General features: G+C 31.0%; 3 protein-coding genes across 3 annotated transcripts; 2 read left to right on the top strand and 1 right to left on the bottom strand.

Moving 5' to 3' along the window:
- The first annotated feature begins 1,848 nt into the window (after nt 1-1,848).
- LOC110785383 (auxin-binding protein ABP19b-like) lies at nt 1,849-2,561 on the top strand. Its single transcript, XM_021989813.2, has one exon. It carries the CDS (start codon nt 1,887-1,889, stop codon nt 2,526-2,528), a length of 642 nt encoding a protein of 213 aa, XP_021845505.2. The 5' UTR covers nt 1,849-1,886; the 3' UTR covers nt 2,529-2,561.
- An 11,079-nt stretch (nt 2,562-13,640) lies between these two features.
- Nucleotides 13,641-19,248, bottom strand: LOC110800772 (uncharacterized). The gene is made up of 3 exons (XM_056839385.1): nt 18,768-19,248; nt 17,941-18,108; nt 13,641-13,775 (listed from the first exon to the last, which is right to left on the bottom strand). Exons 1-2 carry the CDS (start codon nt 19,071-19,073, stop codon nt 17,947-17,949), a joined length of 468 nt encoding a protein of 155 aa, XP_056695363.1. The 5' UTR covers nt 19,074-19,248; the 3' UTR covers nt 13,641-13,775; nt 17,941-17,946.
- Nucleotides 13,670-15,316, top strand: LOC130469531 (uncharacterized). Its single transcript, XM_056838880.1, has one exon. The coding sequence runs from the start codon at nt 13,670-13,672 to the stop codon at nt 15,314-15,316; it is 1,647 nt and encodes a 548-aa protein (XP_056694858.1).
- Nucleotides 19,249-21,039: the final 1,791 nt, after the last annotated feature.

Here is a 21,039-nt window from a genome sequence, read left to right as displayed (position 1 = left end):
ACAACGAAAAGATGCTTTGACATCGAAGTTATTTTATGGCTACACATATACCATGGTTCCGGAGGCGTTCTTCAGTATTTGCTCATTTAGTTATTTGGAAAAAAGAATTTGTTATTGTATTTTAGATTTGTTCTTGTTCTTGTTTAGGGAAAAATTTGATTGTAGATGCCGTATGGCTTTATTTTAATGAAAATTTTCCTTACCCGTCAAAATAAAAAATAAAAAATACACATTGGACATAAAACCTCTATAGAATTACCAAAAGGTCTTGTACGCACAAGTTGTATAATAAATTTATTGTACACCAAGATACCACGTAACTTTTATCCAATTTTTTTTTGTAAATTTTACCTAATTGGTTGTAACTTTTAATATTTTTAATTAACTATTATATTTATAAAAAAAAGGTTGATGGATAAATATTTTAAAGGGTTAAAGTTTAATTTTATACATTATCAGTGATTTTGAAAAATAAATTTTATTAAAATGAACAATTTATCACTGAAAAGTAGATAACTTTGACATATATAAAGATAACTCTTTTTTTTTTATAGAACATATATAAAGATAACTTCTAAACATTTTAAGTTAATTTTTATTTGTAAATAATAATATGTGTAAAATTACGGGGAAATTGTGGTTTAAGATAACAAAGGTGATGGTTGTAACTTGTGACTTGTGAGCATATAATTTTGTTGGATACGGAGTATTGGGTAAAAAGTTAAAAACGTATTTAATACTTTGTATATCTTAAAATTTGAAATTTTAGATATAATAAGGGGATTTTTTTTTCTCGAAAACAATATTATTTTGGCAAATTTGGTGTTCTTAATATCTTTGTAATTGATTACATCTATGTTAGTAAGGTTGACCAATCAATGAAAATAGATTGATTAAGAATTTTTCAAAGTTGAGATTTTTACTGCCAAATTACACACTGATCACATATCCTTGTAATTAATTTTAAGTTGTTTTTGACAAATTTGAGAAATCTTAAACTAACCGTTATCGCCCAACACGTCCTACATGATGAAAATTAGCAAACAGTAGAAGAACTCATGTCAGAAGCAAAAAATATATATCTTCCAAACAAAGTTGATGTAAATGAGTTGAATACAAATAACAATATATTAAAAGATAGCTATGGCCCCGTCAAAAAAAAAAGATAGTTATGACGGTATGGATTTTAAGTGTTTAACTCATTTCTCGGTGGTTTCGAGTTCTAACTTTATACGGAGTATAAAAGCATTTTTATTTTATTAAAAATATTTACAATTAAGTAGATAACGTGCAAGTTTCTAATGGCTAATGCTAGAGGGAGGGGGTACATGAATCTTTGTAATTGATCATATATTAGTAAGTTGACAATCAGTAAAAAGATTGATTAAGAATTTCTCAAACTTGACATTTTAATTCCAAATTACACTCACATATCTTTGTAATTAATTTTAAGTTGTATTTTCTCTCTCTTTTTTTTGATAAAGAACTCAAAAGGTTGACTAAGGTTTTCTCAAATTTGGAATCCTAGCTAGACGGAGATATAATTTTTTTTGGCAATAATTAATTTTAAGTTTGTAAGGTTAGATAAATTATGAAAAGTTTGACTAATTTTTTCTCAAATTTGGCAAACTATACACTAGCTATACGTTATCAAAATCAAATCATTTAAAAAAGGTAATTTTGAAAACTTAGTCAATGCATTTTCAATATGAAAATCCGGAAATAACATCACATAATTAATGAAAGATTGTAGGTTATAGAAAATATTACCCTCCTCAGTCCTCAGTATATTCTCCTAGTATATAAAGGAACACAAGTACACCACTCTAAGCACATCCAACACTCATTTCAAAGAAGAAAAAAAAAACACTCATTTGAAAACTTTCATGCAAATCATGGACGCACAAAAAGTTATCATCATCTTTTCCCTCTTTATTTCTCTATCATGTGCTACCAATGTGGTTGATTTTTGCGTAGCGGATCTCAGTTTTCCCGTTGGACCAACGGGATACCCTTGTAGAAATCCAGCTAAACTTACTGGAGATGATTTTGTTTATTCTGGTCTAACTGTTGCAGGTAACGGGTCAAACATTTTCAAACTCGCAACAAACGTAGCATTTGATGTGACATTCCCGGCTTTGAATGGTCAAGGGCTTTCCATGCTCCGAGCAGATATTGGTGTAGGTGGAGTTGTCCCACTCCACTCACATAGAGTAACGGAACTAATATATATGGTGGAAGGTACAATGATATCCGGTTTTATAAACTCGGATAACAAACCGTACTTTAAGACGTTGAATAAGGGAGATATTATGGTGATACCACAAGGATCTTACCATTTTGCCATTAACACCGGCAAAACTCCGGCAATTGCAACGGCTACATTTAGTAGTGCAAATCCAGGGATTCATGTTGTAACCACATCAATAGCTGGCAGCAACTTACGCACGGATGTTATTCAGAAGATCACTTTGTTAGATGCTAGGCAAATCCTTCAGTTGAAAAAGATCTTTGGTGGCTCCAATTAATTAATTTAGTTATTAAACATGTGCTGCTGACACACGAGTTGTATTTCATCTATTTCATTTAATAATAATAATATGATTTAAGTTGATAAACATATGTTTTTGTTTTTTTAATTACTGTGTTTTTTGATTCGGAGTATATGGATGATTATTATTACCTTAATTTCACGACATTTTCCATGCATGTACGGAGTAGTACTTGTATCGTGTAGTTTTGTGCTTCGGATTTTGGAATTTTGTACTTGGATGTTAGTGTAATCTCATTTCTTTTGTGAGTTCCTTATTCTGCAATTTAAGAGAATATATGTTTCTTAAATATTCTTGTGTTGTTCTAAAATTGATAGATGTGTCATGGATCGGAGAAGTGAGGGTTATAAATTATAATGTTGGGATGGGTTGTTGTCTGTAGAGTGTAGACTGAAACAATTACGGTAGTTTATTATACAGATTCTTATATTTTGAAAGCATCATATGGACAATACAACAGATTGGAAGGAAGCAAAAGATCATTGGTTTTGTTCCATGTACAAGGTCGACAAGGAAAGAGAACGATCTTGCAAAGATGGATGGCTGTGTTCCTCTTGTAATGGGTTTCTCTAATTTTTTTGAAAAATATTGATGTTGCCATTTTAAACTTGGTGTTACTGATTCGTCATGGGCAAAATGGTTGCTGCACTTTTCCTATCTATATAATATACTAAAAGAGAGGAAATCAATGTGGTGATGACAAATATCACTCCATAATTTGCCTCTCTTTTAATTTAAATAATATATTTTTAAATTCATCTCTATTACTCCGTACAAACAAGGTTAATTATAATATATAATTTGATCCCAAGTATAATAATGGTAACTATAATTAATGAATATAAAAAACATATATTTATGTTTCATAGTCAACGATATTAGTATCAAATGTATGTTAATTATGCACGTAGTTACCTTATATATCTCTACTCTTTAAAAGTGGGAGATAAAACACTGTAGCTTATGAACAGTATCTACATGTGTTATCTCCCACGTGTGAGTACTCCTCGGTCTTCTCTTACCCATTAGTTCATCACTACAACATCATACCATCCCTGCCTTGCCTCACCAGCGACAACAACAACATTAACACCTCTTTTTTATTTCATTTTTTGTTTTGTTTTAATTATTTTTCATTTTATTTTCTTTCTTTTATCTCACAATTAGGAGCATATATAATTATATACCCCCATTCTGGATCATGAGGGTGAAGATTAAAGCGTTACAACTTTGTTAATGCCCTGTAAAGAGGTAGTTTATTCTTGATTTGATATTGAATAAGTGTCAATTGCTCACTATCTAAGAGGCATGGTGAAATATAGAGAAATTAATAGATCTAGCTCTATATGGATTTCAAGAATAGGTTTTGGTTTGTGTTGAAGGGGTGTTAAGGGAATCCATTTACTGAGTGATGTTGAATCAATGTATTAATTGTTGTGAAATAACTCTCGAATTTATCCACATATTCCTTTAATTTGTATATAAACAACATTTGACAAGAAAATGGCTTTAAAAGCTTATTTACTTATTTATTATTCAAGTTAAAGAGTTTGAAAATGATATTTGTTGTTATGTCAAGATTAAGAATTGCTCTTTCTACTATACACAAACCATGGAATACAAATATTATTTACTACTCCCTCCATTTCTTTTTGATCTTCCTGTTTCTATAAATGTCGTTCCTATTTGATCTTCCTGTTTCTATTTTAGGACATGACTTTTTACCATAAATTTTCCCACCATCCCTTATTTAATTCATTCACATTTCTCTATTCACCCACCCAACCCCACTTTTATGATTTTTTATTACTTTCATAAAAATATCTTCTCTCTCCTTCATTTCTTTATTACTTTATTCATTTATTTATTATTTTCTCTTACACCCAATCATTACTCTTACACCCAATCATTAAAAGATTCCAGTTTCTTAATTTCCACCCAAAACTCCAAACAGGAAGATAAAAATGAAACGGAGGGAGTATATGTTAAAGTAAACTCTTTGTATTGTAACAAAGACTAATCTAGCATTATTCTATTTTAACTAAATAGATAACCAAATCCAATTTCTACACCTTTTTTTCTCCCAAAAAAATTAATAACATAACAAACGTCATAGCATTTATTGTGCAATAAGAATTAAATCAAAGTCGGTACAACTTGTCATTCCACATATTATGTAATAGTACAAAATATATATAGAGCATTAGAACAAAGTTGATACCAAAATAGTTATTCCTAAGCATACCGCGCGCAACGCATGCGGCCCCCAACCACTAGTTTGACAAAAAAAATCTCCTAACCACATGACATTTGTTAAGAAGGTGACATGTATACATGTTAACTTTTTTAATTAACACAATTCTATTGCAACTTTCATCTAATATCACGCCTAACGTAATTCTATCTAATACTCCGTATATTTGTATATTACGTATAAATTAATTAATAGATAAATTATGGTCATATTTAGCTGATTGTATTTCATGATAACAATGACTTATAAAATCTGAACATGAAATATATTTTTCCCCCTTCCCTCCTCCACTGTGGGTGATGTGATCAAGAATATATTTGTCGTGGGTGACAAGGGATGATGAATTTTAAATTGGAATCGTCTCCCTCTCTTATCATTCATCTAATTGATACTCCCTCCGTATTTAAATAGCATATACATTTGACCTGACACGAGTATTAAGGAAGAATAGTTGAATGAAATATAATAATAAAGCAAGAGGGTTTAGGGTAAATATTTTGATCAAGTAAAATAAGAGGGGATCATTAAATTTTGGATGGGTGTGGGGTGGAGGTGTATAAAATTAATTGTTTAATGTCGTAGTTGGTCATAGGGTAAATTAGATATATTATTTAACTAGATGGTGGGGTTGAAAATTTACTAAAAATGTCAAGTGTATCTCCTATTTAAATACGGCCGAAAATGCTAAGTGTATCTCCTATTTAAATACGGAGTGAGTAATAAATATATCAAGATTTTTTTCTTACTACTCAGGAGTGACTCTCGTGCGGAGAGGCTCCTAAGTATATTCTCCTTATCTTTCAAAAAAAAAAAAAAAAAAAAACCTACATATTATAATGTTTTGTTTGTTTACTTAATTACTCTGATAGACAATTGAATTGCCAAAGACTCTATAATTGAGTTTTAAAATTCAAAACTCTTTTACCAAAAAAAAAAAGTTTTGAGTCTAGAGGCGGGTTTGAGGCGGGTGTTAATACACGGGTGGGTGATGGAGTGGGAATTGGAAGGGGGGTACCGTCCCTAACATTAGTGTTGGGGATGGGGATGAGAATTTTAGGCGGGTACGGGTTGGAGACTCTGCTTCGCCTCAAAGCTATCTTAACTGAGAATAATGGTGGGGAAGGTGTTAAGTGATCAGGTAATGAGGTAGATGAGACGAGTATTAAGTGAGTATGACTATCAAAGTGAATGGTGGATGAATATTTTTATGCTTGATACAAATGTTTTTTAGGGATGAAAATAATTTTGTATATGTACCCTTATTTGTTAGGAAAATTTGTTAATATTAATCCAACCTTTGGCCGATTTTCTTTTATAAGCCCACCTATGACATATTTTTCAATAATCTCACCTTTACTACCAATTACTTTTATTGGGCCTAACCGACCGGTTACTGGATAAAAATTCAACTTTTCTAATTTATTTATTTTTAATTTACTTATTTTTCTTTTTTAAGGTTTAGAGAAGAAAGAGAAAGAGTACTGACACGTAAGGATATATTACCGCCTACGACAGGTTTATGACATGTTATAGGTCCAATAAAAATAGTTGGGTAGTAAAGGTGGGATTATTAAAAAAGTATGTCATGATTGGACTTAATAAATGAAAATCGGCCAAAGATTGGAATAATATTAACAATTTTTCCTTTTTTTTTTTATAAATAAGAAATCAAATGGAGTTACAACATGTCCATCATCGATTTTAATTACGAGAGTATCTATAAGCTATATTTTGATGATAATTTTATACCATTGTAGTTCAGATTTCATATAAATTTATATTTATATTGTACACAGTGCATAAAATTCCCGAGTATATAGATATTTTTGTTTCAATGCTAATTTTATGTCAATATGCTCAGAAGTGGGTTTATACACTTACATAAATTGGTATGTAGGTAGTGGAGTAAATAACAAAACATGTTATGATTATAGTGGTAGATATGATGAAGGAATGATGTACGTGATAATTGAATTTTATACCTAACAAAGGCAATGGGAGAAAAATGATAATGAAAATAACTATTTATCTTGTACTTTCTTTGTTTCCTTTTTAAATTGTAAAATAGATAAATGACACACAATTGAAAGAGGTTAAAAAATGATAAATGATTCATTTAAAAGTTAAGCACGAATAAGAAGTAGTTATAACATGTCCATCATTGATTTTAATTACGAACTAGAGTATCTATAAGCTATATTTTGATGATAATTTTGTACCATTGTAGTTCAGATTTCATATAAATTTATATTTATTTTATACACCGTGCATAAAATTCCCGAGTACATAGATATTGTTGTTTCAATACTAAATTTATGTCAATATGCTCAAAAGTGGGTTTATACACTTATATAAATTGGTATGTAGGTAGTGGATTAGATAACAAAATGGGTTATGATTGTAGTGGTATATATGATGATGGAATGATGTGATAATTGAATTTTATACCTAACAAAGACAACGGAAGAAAAATGAGAATGTGAATAACTATTTATCTTGTACTTTCTTTGTTTCTTTTTTAAATTGTAAAATAGATACATGACACACAATTGAAAGAGGTTAAAAAAGGATAAATTAATCATTTAAAAGTGAAACACGAATAAGAAGTAGTTGTGTGATTTAGGTTTAATTTAATTAAATTGTCCTTTAACCTTCTTTATATCCCTCCTTAAGTTGTGTATCACAAAACAATGTTGCAAATAAAAAAGAAGTACCATAAAAGAGATTGAAAAAGAAATAGAGGAAATATCATATAGTGAATTCCTTTTTAAATTTCTTTTTGGTTGTAAAACATAAATTGCTAAAAAAGATATAACAGTTCTTGATATGACCTATTATCCATATAAATTTTTTTGAAACCCCTATTTTGAATTTTTTTTTTTAATTGAAGACGAATCAAAAAAGGCCTTACATGAATACATTAAGTAGTACTCTATACTCCCTCCGTCCCGGAATACTTGACATGTTTTCCTTATCGGGCCGTCCCTTAATACTTGACCTGTTTCTAAAAATGAAAATATTCTAACAATATTATATTATTTCTCACTCCACCCCTATTAACCCACCTACCCCCTACTCCATACAAAAAATAATTAAAAATTCAACCCCTACTCTCCCCCAACCCCACCTCTTAACCCACCTCCCACTAACTACATTAAAATAATACCTCACTATCAACTACTACCTATTAAATTAAATAAGTCAATTCAAGTCCCTTAAACTCTGTGTCGGTCAAATCGGATCGAGTATTCCGGGACGGAGGGAGTATATATTATCAGTATTTTAATATATTTCATTTGGGTTGGAAACATTGAAGATTCCAAACAGATATTACAAACACTTAGAATCAGAGGGAGTATGTGTGTGTGTAGAAGATTCAACATCTCTTCATGACATAAGCCATATGACTATATGAGGCGATGGGATAAAATAAGAGAACATGGAGAAGAAAAACCTAGCTTACTCGAACCACATATCTAACTAAATTCATGTATTCACCATTAAACCTACATACGTAACAAAATGCAATTTTTTGAGAGTCCGTATTTAATTGGTAATTAATATTACCATAATAATGATTAATATATATGTTAATTTAAAGATGTCCTCTCCTACTCATTAAATTATACTCCTTGTGTAGTTTAAATCTATGTAAAACTATTATTATAATTAGTAAACCGTGCATCGCACGGGTACTATAATAGACCTTTCAAAATCTAAATATAATATTATACTATGGAATGATTCGCCCTATAATACTATACTAAATATATAAGTTATGCATCGCACGGTACTATTAAGCATCGCCCCATAATTTATACCTTTCAAAATACCTGTCAACATAATGTGACCTCAAAAAGAAAAATTGTGTATAACGAATACATGGGAATCTATCTATCTATATAATATACTAAAAGAGAGGAAATCAATGTGGTGATGACAAATGTCACTTATTGATTCGCCTCTCTTTTAATTAAAAAATTAATTAAAATTATTGGTCAAAATTACTTTGCTGTATTTAAGGAAAACATGCACAAATAAAATATTATTGATTATCATTATAAATCTTAAAGATTATGTGGATAATAAACATCCTAAAAATATTACGAAAAAATATAAATTACCAATTTTTTTTGATTCCGTGGATAATAAACATTCTAATAATATTACGAAAAAATATAAATTACCAAAAATTTCATCTACACCAGCTCGGTGAACTCATGTTGATAAACTAAAAAAATGATAACATTAGCTATGTGATTGGAAATGATTATACAAACGGAAATTATTAAGTCACATAGCTAATGTTAATGATTTCCATTCATATGATTTTCCTTGATGATAAACATAAAAAATTGATAACTTTAGCTATGTACGTGAACGGAAAAATATTTATTGTCGTCGATTAATTTTTCTACACTTATCTATCTAACTAACTGTTTATATATGTCTATACTATAATAAAATAAAGGACGTTAATGTGGTGGTGACAAATGTCACTCTATGATTCGCCTCTCTTTTAATATAAATAATTAAATTTAATATAAAAGTAATTAAACATCACATATTTTAATTACTAGATGTGATAAAATTCTCCCAAAAATAGTCCTACGTATGCTTATTCTATGGTAACAAAAACTGACATGGAAAAATCTATAAGAATAATAGATTCATCAATTATTTTTCTAAGGCCCCGTTCGATATTGTTTTTAGTTTTTAGTTTCTGTTTTTACAAAACTAAAAACCAAAATATGAAAACCAGTAAAAGTAGTTTCCAGTTTTTTGTTGTCAGTTTTCAAAATAAATATGATTACTATAACTATGACTATTTTTTAATTCATGATTGAATCTAAACCACGTGACTTTTATAACCAGAAAATCAAAAACTGAAAAGTGATAGTGATACCAAACGAGCCCTAACTTATATGGAGAATCCCTATATATGTAAAATGAATATCCTATAAATCTATATATCTATGTCTATTCTATCTATCCATGTATATTTTGTACTATACTTTTTGGCAGGACACTAACTGTTAGGCAAAGCATGTCCGTAAGAAATCTTATGTAGCCTTGACATACTCAATACCTCCATTTAATATATTCGTATATATAAATTCAATTTCTATCTATCTATCTATCTATCTATCTATCTATCTATCTATCTATCCAATTATCTATCTATATACTATATTAAAAGAGAGAGTACCTCAATGTGGTGCTAACACGTGACATTTTTTTTACTTTATATTTTTAATTTCTAAATGTATATCATTTGTACTACTTACTAAATACACAATCTATATTATTGAATGTACCGTATAAAATAATCTCTATTTACTAAATTAAAGAAACTATTTATTTTAAATATACTATTGACTTCTATTGTTTATCACAAAGATATTATGGAATATATTTATTGATAGAATATATGTAGAGTACCAGAATAATATACTCATTTGACTTCTTTATACAGTAACGAACAAGATACTTAACAAAAGTTTATTACTAAATTAATTTATGAAATACATATGCTCGATACTAGAATGTATGTTTATTTAGTTGCTCAAAAAGTATATTTTTTTAATTTTTCTTAACGTGAAGTTATAACCAAAATAAATATACTAGAGTGTATGTTTGTTCCAAATGGATATGCATGCGTACTAAGGGATACATACAGGGGCGTAGTAATTTTTTTTATGCTAATGAATAATTAGGGATTTAAATAATTCAAATTGGAATATCATTATGGAACGGGTAGAGTATAATATCATTATGGAACGGGTAGAGTATAATATAAGAATTTCAACTATTATTTACAAATTTTAATATACTTCGTATAAAATAGTATTTTTCTCCATTTATTTTCATTTGCATCAGTTCCCTAAAACAGAAAAATCACAATACTTGTAACATACTATCAATGGAAAACTATTTTGTATGATTTGACATTTGCGTAAGTGTTAAATAATGATCGAGTAACGTGGTAAAGGGTGGGGCAAGTACTAGGTGGGTATGACTATCGAAATAAAGGGTATACGAGAATAACTTTACGTTTGACACGGATGATGAAAGGGAATGGAAATAATTTTATCTACGTACCCTTTTTTTGTTTTTTTATTCTTTCAATAAAATAAGATATGGAATGGGGCAATAACGAATTAAATCCATCATTAATTTTAAAGAACGGACACTTTGTAGTTGTTTAAATGTCTTCTAAAGTCCTAACTTTGTATAGGGCTTGTGATTTTAGTGGGAATACATAATTTAATTAGAGGTAAAAATTGAAGGTTGAAAAATACATATAAATTATATTAAATAGTGATTTAATATTGAGTGTTAAGGAGGCAAAGAGGGGGTGGAGTGAAAGATGTTGAATGAATATATGAATTAAATGGTAAATTGATTTTGAATGTGGAAGATGAAGTGGAACAGACGTTATCATGTGTCGTAAAATATAGCAAACAGTTGAAGGAACAATTGAAAAAAAAAAACAAATTGATGGAGGAAAAGAGAAGATGTCACGTGTCACATATTCATTTACGGTTTTGCTTTTTTAAATACTCGGTATAAATTAGAAGACTATCTAAAGGCTCTATTTTGGTTGATTGTCTACAAATATAGTTTAGAATTCATGAAAGTTTGATATTTATATTGTGAACCGTGCATCGCACGGGTATTACACTAGTAATATATTAAAAGAGAGGAAATCAATGTGGTGATGACAAATGTCACTCATTGATTGGCCTCTCTTATAGATATAAAAAAATTATAAAAAAAATAAAATACTTAATTCTATAATTATTTTATTAATATTTACCTCAAAAATATATTTGATTCTCTTTTCCTCAAAATAATAAAAGTTTTCATTCTATATATAGGGAATATATTTTTAAATTATATATCTTTTCTATATATTTGGTAACAAATATAACCAAAATAAGATTATCTTTTTATAAAAAAGTAATCCATTATACGGAGTACGTAGGAGTATGATTTTTATAAAAATTCAAGAGTAGTCTACTTATTTGGATTTCATACTTACATAATCCGAACACAAATAAATTAGAAAATCAATCAAGTATGAATAAGAGTGTATAAAAATATTACAATACGATAATTATAAAAAGTCGTTTATATATTATATTAAAAGAGAGAAAAACGATGTGGTGATGACAAATGTCACTCATTGATCACCCTCTTTTATAGATACAAAAAAAAATTAAAAAAAAACTCCACTCTATAATTATTTAGTAACATTTACCTCAAAAATATATTTGATTCTCTTTTCCTCAAAAAAAAATCATTCTAAATATAGGGAGTATTTTTTAAAATTATATATATTTTCTATATTTGGTAACAAATATAACCAAAATAAGATTATTTTTGTGTTCAAAAAATCAATCCATTATACGGAGTACTTAGTATGATTTTTATAACAATTTAAGAGTAGTCTACTTATTTGTATTTCTTACTTACATAATTCGAACACAAATAAATTAGAAAATCAATCAAGTATGAATAAGAGGTATAAAAAAATAACAATAATACTCTAAAATATTTTAACAGCTAAATGCGTCAATTATAAAAAGTCGTTGATTGTACTATTTATTCATATATAGTGTATTTAGCAACTAAATGAGATAATTATAACCGTCATTGATTGTACTATTTTATACGTAAGTATATTTAGCAACTAAATTCGTTAATTATTATCGCCATTGATAGTAAGATATAGTTAACTTATATTCGTTATACACAATTTTTCTTTTTTGAGGGTAAATATTTTATGTCAAATAATAATTTTTTTCTTTAAATCAAAAGTGATCTTAATATAATTTTTTTGACTAAATATAACGATACAAGGAAGAAACTAAACGGAAAAAAAAAAACATAAAATCAATCATTCCCTATATAGTACATTCAAGGGCTTTATTAAGTCCAATTGTCCAAGTGATCTTAATATAATCTTGCAATAAACTAGAATATGTCATTCCCTAATCCCTATATATAACTATACTACATTCGAAATGTATTATAGTCTTACAAACTAATTAATATAGCCTTGTTCACATCCTATTAAAACTATTAGTCTAAATTTTAAAAAGTGTATCGTGTGCACGAGTCTTATACTTCCCAAGATCCATAAATTTAAAATTTTTGACCATAATTGGTAGTTTAAATATTATTAAAATAAAACATTAACTTGTGTGATCTTATTTGATTCATTTCAATGCAAATTTTTCAAATATCAAATTTTTATAATTTTTACTAATACCTAATTGATGATATTAATACTTAAAGTAGTACTCCCTCCATTTCTAAATGTTGTATCCATTTGGAATCTTGGGGGGTTTTTAAGAAAAATAGAATCTTGGTTTGTATGGGTATAAGTGTAATGATTGGGTGTAAGAGAAATGATTGTGTGTAAGAATGTGTAAGAGATTCTTTTTTAAAGATTAAAGTAAGGAGAGAGAAAATATTAAAGAATTATGGGAAAGGGGATATTTTCATTTAATTAATCAAAAATCAGAAAAAATCTGATTGAAGTGGGGACCAAAGTACATGAGGTGGATTTATTTCATCCAATGAGATTACAGCAACAGAAAAAAACGGAGGGAAAACTTCCCAAATTGGGAAAGTCCACTTCCCTTTTTACACTTTCCTCCAAAAACAGAAATTTACCAAAAAGTTTTCCCTCCAAACTTTTTCCCTCCAAACTTTATACATTTACCACCCTTTATAAATAGGGGACAATTTCTACCCAAAAACCCTCATAAATTCCAACTGTTTTAATATCAGTTACAACAACAAAAAACCAAAGGCAATAAATGCACTACAATTAATCAGCAAGGGGACATTAATGGCTTCAGATCAAGAGGAGGACGAGTTCCTCGGTTTTTCCGATGATGAAGGAGACGGGACGAACTCTGATTCAGATTATGATGATGATGAAGCAACCCAAAATGCTGTAAGTGAAGTAAATGCTCATCAAATAGGGGACTTTGAGCAAAATCAACAATTGCCAGATCTGAATGAAGTGGGACAAGAATATGCACAAGAATGTGAAGTGGGACCACAGCATACATCAGGTATATCAGATAACCACTCAGTTCCATTTTTGTTTGATTTGAACATGCCAACACAACAAGAGTTCCCACCATCTCCAATTCATCAAACAGAAACAGAGCAAAATCATCATAAGCCTAGAACCCCAAGGATTAACAACGAATTAAGGTTGGAAATCTTGTTGTTCCTTCTCTTAAGAAAAGAAAAGCATTCAGATGAACTCATTCATGGGACAAATAGGCAGGCTGTTATAAAGTTTGGTTACACAAGGAAGACAATTAGACTAATATGGCAGAGAGCATTGGCACATAAGGCAGCCATGGATTCGTATTTCTATGATAGCAAATATCACAACTGTGGGAGAAAGAGAATTCAAGTAACATATGAGTCTATAGCCTCCATAGCCATGGGGGATAGAACAACCATTATTGATCTAGCAAGGATGCTCAATTTGAGTCCCACAACAGTTTGGAGAATGGTGAAAAGAAAACAGATAAAACCACATTCAAGTCCATTGAATCCAGGCATTTCAGAAGAATGCAAGATGGCAAGGATGAAGTGGGTACTTGGTCTCTTAATGGACTACTCAATACCAAATGATCCCACATATTACAGCATGTATGATTTCATTCACATCGATGAGAAATGGTTCTATCTTACACAAAAAAGTCAAAGAGTTTATTTAGCAAACAATGAACCATTTCCACACAGGAAGGGAAAATCAAGAACTAAGATTCCAAAGTTCATGTTTATGGCAGCAGTAGCAAGGCCAAGGTGGGGACAAGATGGGCAGTGTGAGTGGGATGGGAAACTTGGTATATTTCCATTCACAGATGCAGTGGCAGCAAAGAGAACATCCAAAAATAGAGTCAAGGGGACAATTGAGACTAAACCAATCAAGTCAGTTAATCAGATTGCAACTAGGGCCATGCTAATCAACTACCTAATCCCAGCAATTAAAGAGAAATGGCCACCACATGAGGGGGAAAGGGTGATATACATCATTCAAGACAATGCAAAGGCACACATTTTGCAAAATGATCAAGAATGGCAGCAACATTACAAGCAAGATGGCTTCACATTGATATTGACTCAGCAGCCAGCAAACAGTCCAGATTGTAACATATTAGACTTGGGGTTCTTTAGGTCAATTCAATCACTAATGCACAAAAAGATGCCTAAAACAGTTGAAGATTTAAGTGGTGCTGTGACTGAGGCATATAATGAACTGCATGCAAAGACTCTATCTAATGTGTGGATGTCACTTCAATATGTTGGAAATGAAATTTTGAAACACAAGGGGGACAATGACTACCAACTCCCACACAACAAGAAAAAGATTTTAGAAGATGAGGGGAATCTGCCAGAACAAGTTAAGGCCCCAAGGTGGGCTGTGAATGAATGCAAACAACTTGTTGATGAATGGAGAGCAAATCAGTGAAGTATAGAGCAAGAACGAGAGATTACTTTTTGTGTTTTGGGAACATGTTTTAAAAATTACAAGAGCAAACAAAATGTCACTTTTGTAAGCTTGAATGAAAGCATCACATGTATTTAAAACATTTTGAAAGCAACATATCAACTGGAAGAATGAATGAATCAATTTGTTGTTGTTAATCTTTAGTTTTTGTTCATCATACTCACATATTTGTAGTTATTCATGTACATTGCATATTAACATATGATTTCAGGATTATTCAAAATCATAAGGGAACATGTACATTGCATATTAACATATGATTTCAGGATAAGTCAAAATCATAAGGCAACAATGCACCAATTTAATGAGTCAGCCATTCCTTAAACCATTAAGGGGACAACTTTATGTTTTCAAGGCAACACATGAATTCATTTTCAAGGCAAGGCAAAGCATGGGGACATGTTGTTCTCAGTTTGTATGTGTTCATCATCATTGAATCCTAAACTTTAATATCCTCCTCCCAAATGGAGTGAATGACTAACACAAACAGAAATGGGATAGAAAAGTCACTCCATTTGACAGAGGATACTAAAAGTGTAGGAAACTCAGGACATGCAAAATCACAACTCTAAACACATCAGCTTCAAAATGGAAAGAATGAATATCACATCATTTTCAGATGGAATTTATTCCCATTTTGAAACCGATGCGTCAAAAGATGTAATATTCGAGTTACTAAATCATTTCATCATTGAACAACTCAAAAAAACAAGGCCATGAGCAAGGCAGCAAAGGCAAGGTATTTACTTACAACATACTTAGAAAGTCATATGCAAAATCACTTCTCTAAACACATCGGCATCTAAGTGGAAAGAATGCATATCACATCATTTTCAGATGGAAAATCTTACCACCTAGATACCGATGCGTCAACAAAAGTAAAATTCGATATGCTTAAACCAATTCATCATTGAACAAAGCATGAAGAAGAAGGCATCAAGTACATAGAAGCAAGTACACACAACCATCTCAGAATGTCCCCAAGCATCCCTCACACAAACCCCATCCACCAACACTTAGCTCCCGAGAAGCATTATTCATGCTAATGGCGCATGAGTGTTAATGGAATATAGGGTTTGAGTGTCAGCAAATGAAAACTCATCATAGATGACTCAAAACAAATAACAAGGCAGCAATGGACAAGGCACAACAATCTCAGTTAGGTTGATTTACAGCATATATGTAGTATGTTTCTAAATTTTAACAACCTCATCACCCTTTCACAAAAGGGATTACATGATCACTTGTTTGTTTTTGAAATGAAATTTATCCCCTTTTGTAAAAGGGGACGAGGGAATATGTTAGAAACCAAAATCTAAGATAATCAACAATTACATCACAGATCACAATGATCAAACTCACACATGGGACATTAGCAAACATTAGGGTTCCAATCTCAGAGTTGTTGAATAGCATCATTGATCTATTGTATCAATATTTTCTCAACTTTAACATCCTTTTGCCGAATGGAATGATTGATATTCACTACTGATCATGTGAAATGACAATCACTCCATTAGACAAAAGGAGTTAAAGGACAAGTATTGAAACATAAATCTCAGGATATCAACCTTTAACATCATTGATTATCATTAACACCACAATCAAACATGTTGTTTAAGTGTCATGGTGGTCCTTCCAAAGGGAATTGACAAATTGTGAACTATCGCATTGGATATTTAAAAATAAGTCAATCCCCTTTGAAGGACCACCTAACTAACAAAAGTAAAACATGCATGACATCAAAATTCATCTCAGATGTCCCCAAGCATCATTGAAACAAATTCAACCTACACACACTTAGCGCCTGAGAAGCATCATCACTGATACTAATGGCAGCACGAGTGAGTGTAGGTAACTTGAATTGTTTCTCAGCATATGAAAGACTCATCATCGATGTAACTTGAAAAAACACATCAGCATATGAAAGACTCTGCATATGAAAGACTCATCATCATGTTAAATTTGGTCTCAGATGTCCCCAAGCTTCATTGAACCACACCATGTTCACAAACCATTAGCACACAAAAGCCTCATACAGCCTACGGCTGGATGCTAATGGCGCACTGTGGTTTATGAAACATGGATAGTTTCTCAGCACTGAAAGACTCATCATAGACCTCATTCAAACCCTAACATCACAGACCAAGCATTCAGGAAAGACAAACAATAAGAGGGGACTTTAATGAAACTGTTTTTTTCCAATCACATGTTAAAATTTTATTCATAAACCCATCCCATATGCTTTCACCCCTCTCAAGGCAACACTAATCAACCAGCAAACATATGACAGTTTCAACAGGCAACATTATTAAATCAGCAAGCACACAAGGCAACATTCATCAATCAACAAGGCAACATTCATCAATCAACAAGGCAACATTCATCAATCAACAAGGCAACATGTTTCAAGCAACAAGGCAATAATAGAGGACATGAATACACTCCAAACCCTATCACATCATCAACAAAACAACAACACCCCTTGCCAACAACAGATCACAGTTGTTGGCTACTCCACCTTATGTCTCCACAGCTAACCAGCAATCCAAATATAATTAAAAGAGGGTTTATAGAAGACACACTTATCTCTAAGCATCATCAACACCCTTAGGTGGCTTTTTTTTTATTTCATCTTCCTTCACGTTTGGGGACGAAACCGAACATTGCCCATCAGAAACCTCTGGACCAGCAGTTGTGTTCTCACACTCACCCACATAGTATAGGTCGAATGAATCAGAGTGATTGGGTTCCTTGCAATAAAGAGGGGACATAAAATATGTTTAATATATTTCACATCAACTTAACAAGATCAAAGAACAACATCATCAAAGTAATCATGGAATTGAACATCCAAATCAACCAAAACAGACCAACATTCATGGTATTCAACATGCAATTTAAATAAACTCATAAAAATCGAGAAAAATCAAGGGATCTCTAACATGCAATTCATGAACTTCATCATTTAACCAAAAAAATCAAGGGATCTCTGACATGCAATTCGAAAATTTATCATTTAACAAAATAAATCAAGGGATCTCTTACATGCAATTAGAAAACTTCATCATTTAACAAAAATTATCAACGAATCTCTGACATGCAATTCGAAAACTTCATCATTTAACACAAAAATCAAACATTTATGGGACATGCATGATCACAAAAAATGAACCAATGTTAAATCTAAAACAATTCACAAAAATCATCAACAAATGAAAAAAATTCATTAAAATTCACAAAAAATCTCAAAAAATCAGAACATGCAGAGTAACCCTAATTTTATTAGAAAACCTACGTTTCAACCAAAAATCACAGATTTTCTCCAAGAAACACAAAAAATCCCAAAAACAGAGTAAACCCTAATTAACTCGAAAAATCAGGAAAAAAACCCAAAAATAAGGAAATATACCTCATCAGATTCGTCTCCTCCAAAGAATCTCAGATCTGCTGGTGTGGGGACTCGATCGTCGTATTTGGACTCCACCTCTTCACCAGGCTCCACTTCCATTTTCTCAAACCAAGCTTTGAGATAATTTCGGGTACTCGTGTTCTCCTTCTGGGCCAACCTCAAATTATTCAGATACTCGCCAGAATACGAGTGCTCGTTGTTGGGACAAATGCATTTCGAGCCCCAATCACAGTTTGAGTCAGGAATTCGTTGCCCAGAAGTACCAACCGAATAAGTCGGAAGATATTTGGAGGAAGAGGATCCCATTAAGAAATTAATAAAACCCTAATAAAACTCCGATTTTATCCCCAAAAAAATTTCACCAGAGAATCGATTACCAACCGGGATTTGGGACGACAAAGGGGACAAAACTAGAGGGGATCTCACCGGAATGTCGTTCCGGTTAAAGTTTGAGAACAATTTTGAGCGAAAACCCCAAAGATCTGAGATATCTCACCAAAAAAAAACGAAGAACAGGGGCGGAGAAGGTTAGGGTTTTTAGAGAAACAGAGAGATTTCTTGAGGAGAGAGAGGGAGACAGGAGGAGAGAGGGATCCGAAGAGAATGAGGAGAGAGAGGGTGAGAGGGACGGGTTATAAGGAGAGAGAGGTGAGAGTGACGTTAGGGTTTTATTAATTTAATAAGGGAGGTGGGTGGGTTAAATGAATAAAATATTATGGGTGGGGAAAATTAGGTGGGAATATGGGTAGATTCTTTAGGTTTTTTGGTTATTAGATTGAAATATAAGGGTATTTTAGGAAAAAAAGTATGTCCAAAAATGGAAAGATTCTAAGTGGATACAACATTATGAAACGACTAAAAAGGAAACGGATACAACAAAAAGAAACGGAGGGAGTACAATGGAGAACACACGTAATGAAAAAGTGGGAAGTTTATGGAATGAAGGCGTACTGAAATGAGGGAGTACTAGACAAAAGTATTTTTTAAAAGAAAAATTATTTCTTTTAACAAATCATTTTTTGAAAATAATAAAAATCATTTATTTGAAATTATTCAATAGATAAGTGATAATTTAACTCGGAAAAAATAGATGACGAAGGTTGGAGAAAATTCTCAGTATTATATGATGAATTATTGAAAACACGAGGGTATTTGATGAATATTTGTAAACCTAAAGGGTACATGGTGAAAAAATAGTCGATGAAAAGGATATTGGGATTGGAAAAAAGAAGTCTTTATTGAGATGTGATCAATATTTACTAAAATAAATAAATATTTATTTATTTTGGTTTTAGGATGACAAGAAAATTGAATCTTCGATTTTTAAGGTCAAAATTAAATATAGAGTATGTCCTCATTTTTAGTAAGTGTCAATTTTTATTATATATTTTGAAAAATATTGACTCCTGTTCGTGGTTATTGCGAAGAGTGGGAAACCCGGCCACCGAAATATGGGACAAAAAGCTCTACTAAAGCGAAAAACATAATTAAAAGTCACATGCTTAAAAATCAGGAAAAATTGACTTTTACCACCTACAAAAATTGATAAATTATATTTTACCTCCTAAAAAACTCGATATTATATTTTACCACCTAGAAATTAAAAAAAATATTTTTATACCACCTCTTAATCGGAAAGATGGACGGAAACGTTATGCGGGCCCATTTCATTGACTATATTTTTTTTATTTCCTTCTCTTCTTCCGTGATTTACATTTATATAAGTATTTAACTATTTAAGCTACCATTTTTCTTTGCTTCCCATTAATTCACATAATTTGGTAATATTTCTCAAATAATAGAGGCATGCTTCCTTTCCTAATTTGCAAACGAGAATCAAGTTGCTTTAAGGTATGATTTTATGTCTGATATGCGTCAAAAAAAAAATCTCACATAACGTTTCTGTCCATCTTGCAGTTAAGAGGGGGTAATTTTTTTTTATTAGTTGGTAAAAAAATAAATTTTTAGTCTTTTTAAGTGGTAAAAGTCAATTTACCTAAAAATAAACAAGAAATCAAAGCTTACCATCACTAGCAAAGATGTAGATGACACCGCTAGACAAAGAGAAAAAATTAGGGGTTTTAAGGGAAGAACATTGAGGCGATGGGTTATTTTGATCGAAAGTCGGTGTTTAATTTGGAGGCCAATAATCGTACTCCATCGGTCCTAAATTAGTTTAACACTTATTAGGACACATAGTTTTAGAAGATAAGTTGTTGTTTGGTATGAAATATTATTTTATTGGAAAAATAGATGTGAAAAGAGATAGTGG

Source organism: Spinacia oleracea, chromosome 3, assembly GCF_020520425.1.
Source record: "Spinacia oleracea cultivar Varoflay chromosome 3, BTI_SOV_V1, whole genome shotgun sequence".
Lineage (NCBI taxonomy): Eukaryota > Viridiplantae > Streptophyta > Magnoliopsida > Caryophyllales > Amaranthaceae > Spinacia > Spinacia oleracea.
Note: the sequence above shows the minus strand (reverse complement) of the source record. Positions and strands in the feature narration are given on the sequence as shown.

Excerpts from the sequence above, each read along its gene's own strand:
- LOC110800772 (XM_056839385.1), bottom strand. The coding sequence starts at position 19,073 with ATGGGATCCTCTTCCTCCAAATATCTTCCGACTTATTCGGTTGGTACT. Across the intron at positions 18,109-18,767 it reads GAGGAGACGAATCTGATGAG|GAACCCAATCACTCTGATTC; the intron begins GTATATTTCCTT and ends CTTTATTGCAAG.
- LOC130469531 (XM_056838880.1), top strand. The coding sequence starts at position 13,670 with ATGGCTTCAGATCAAGAGGAGGACGAGTTCCTCGGTTTTTCCGATGAT.
- LOC110785383 (XM_021989813.2), top strand. The coding sequence starts at position 1,887 with ATGCAAATCATGGACGCACAAAAAGTTATCATCATCTTTTCCCTCTTT.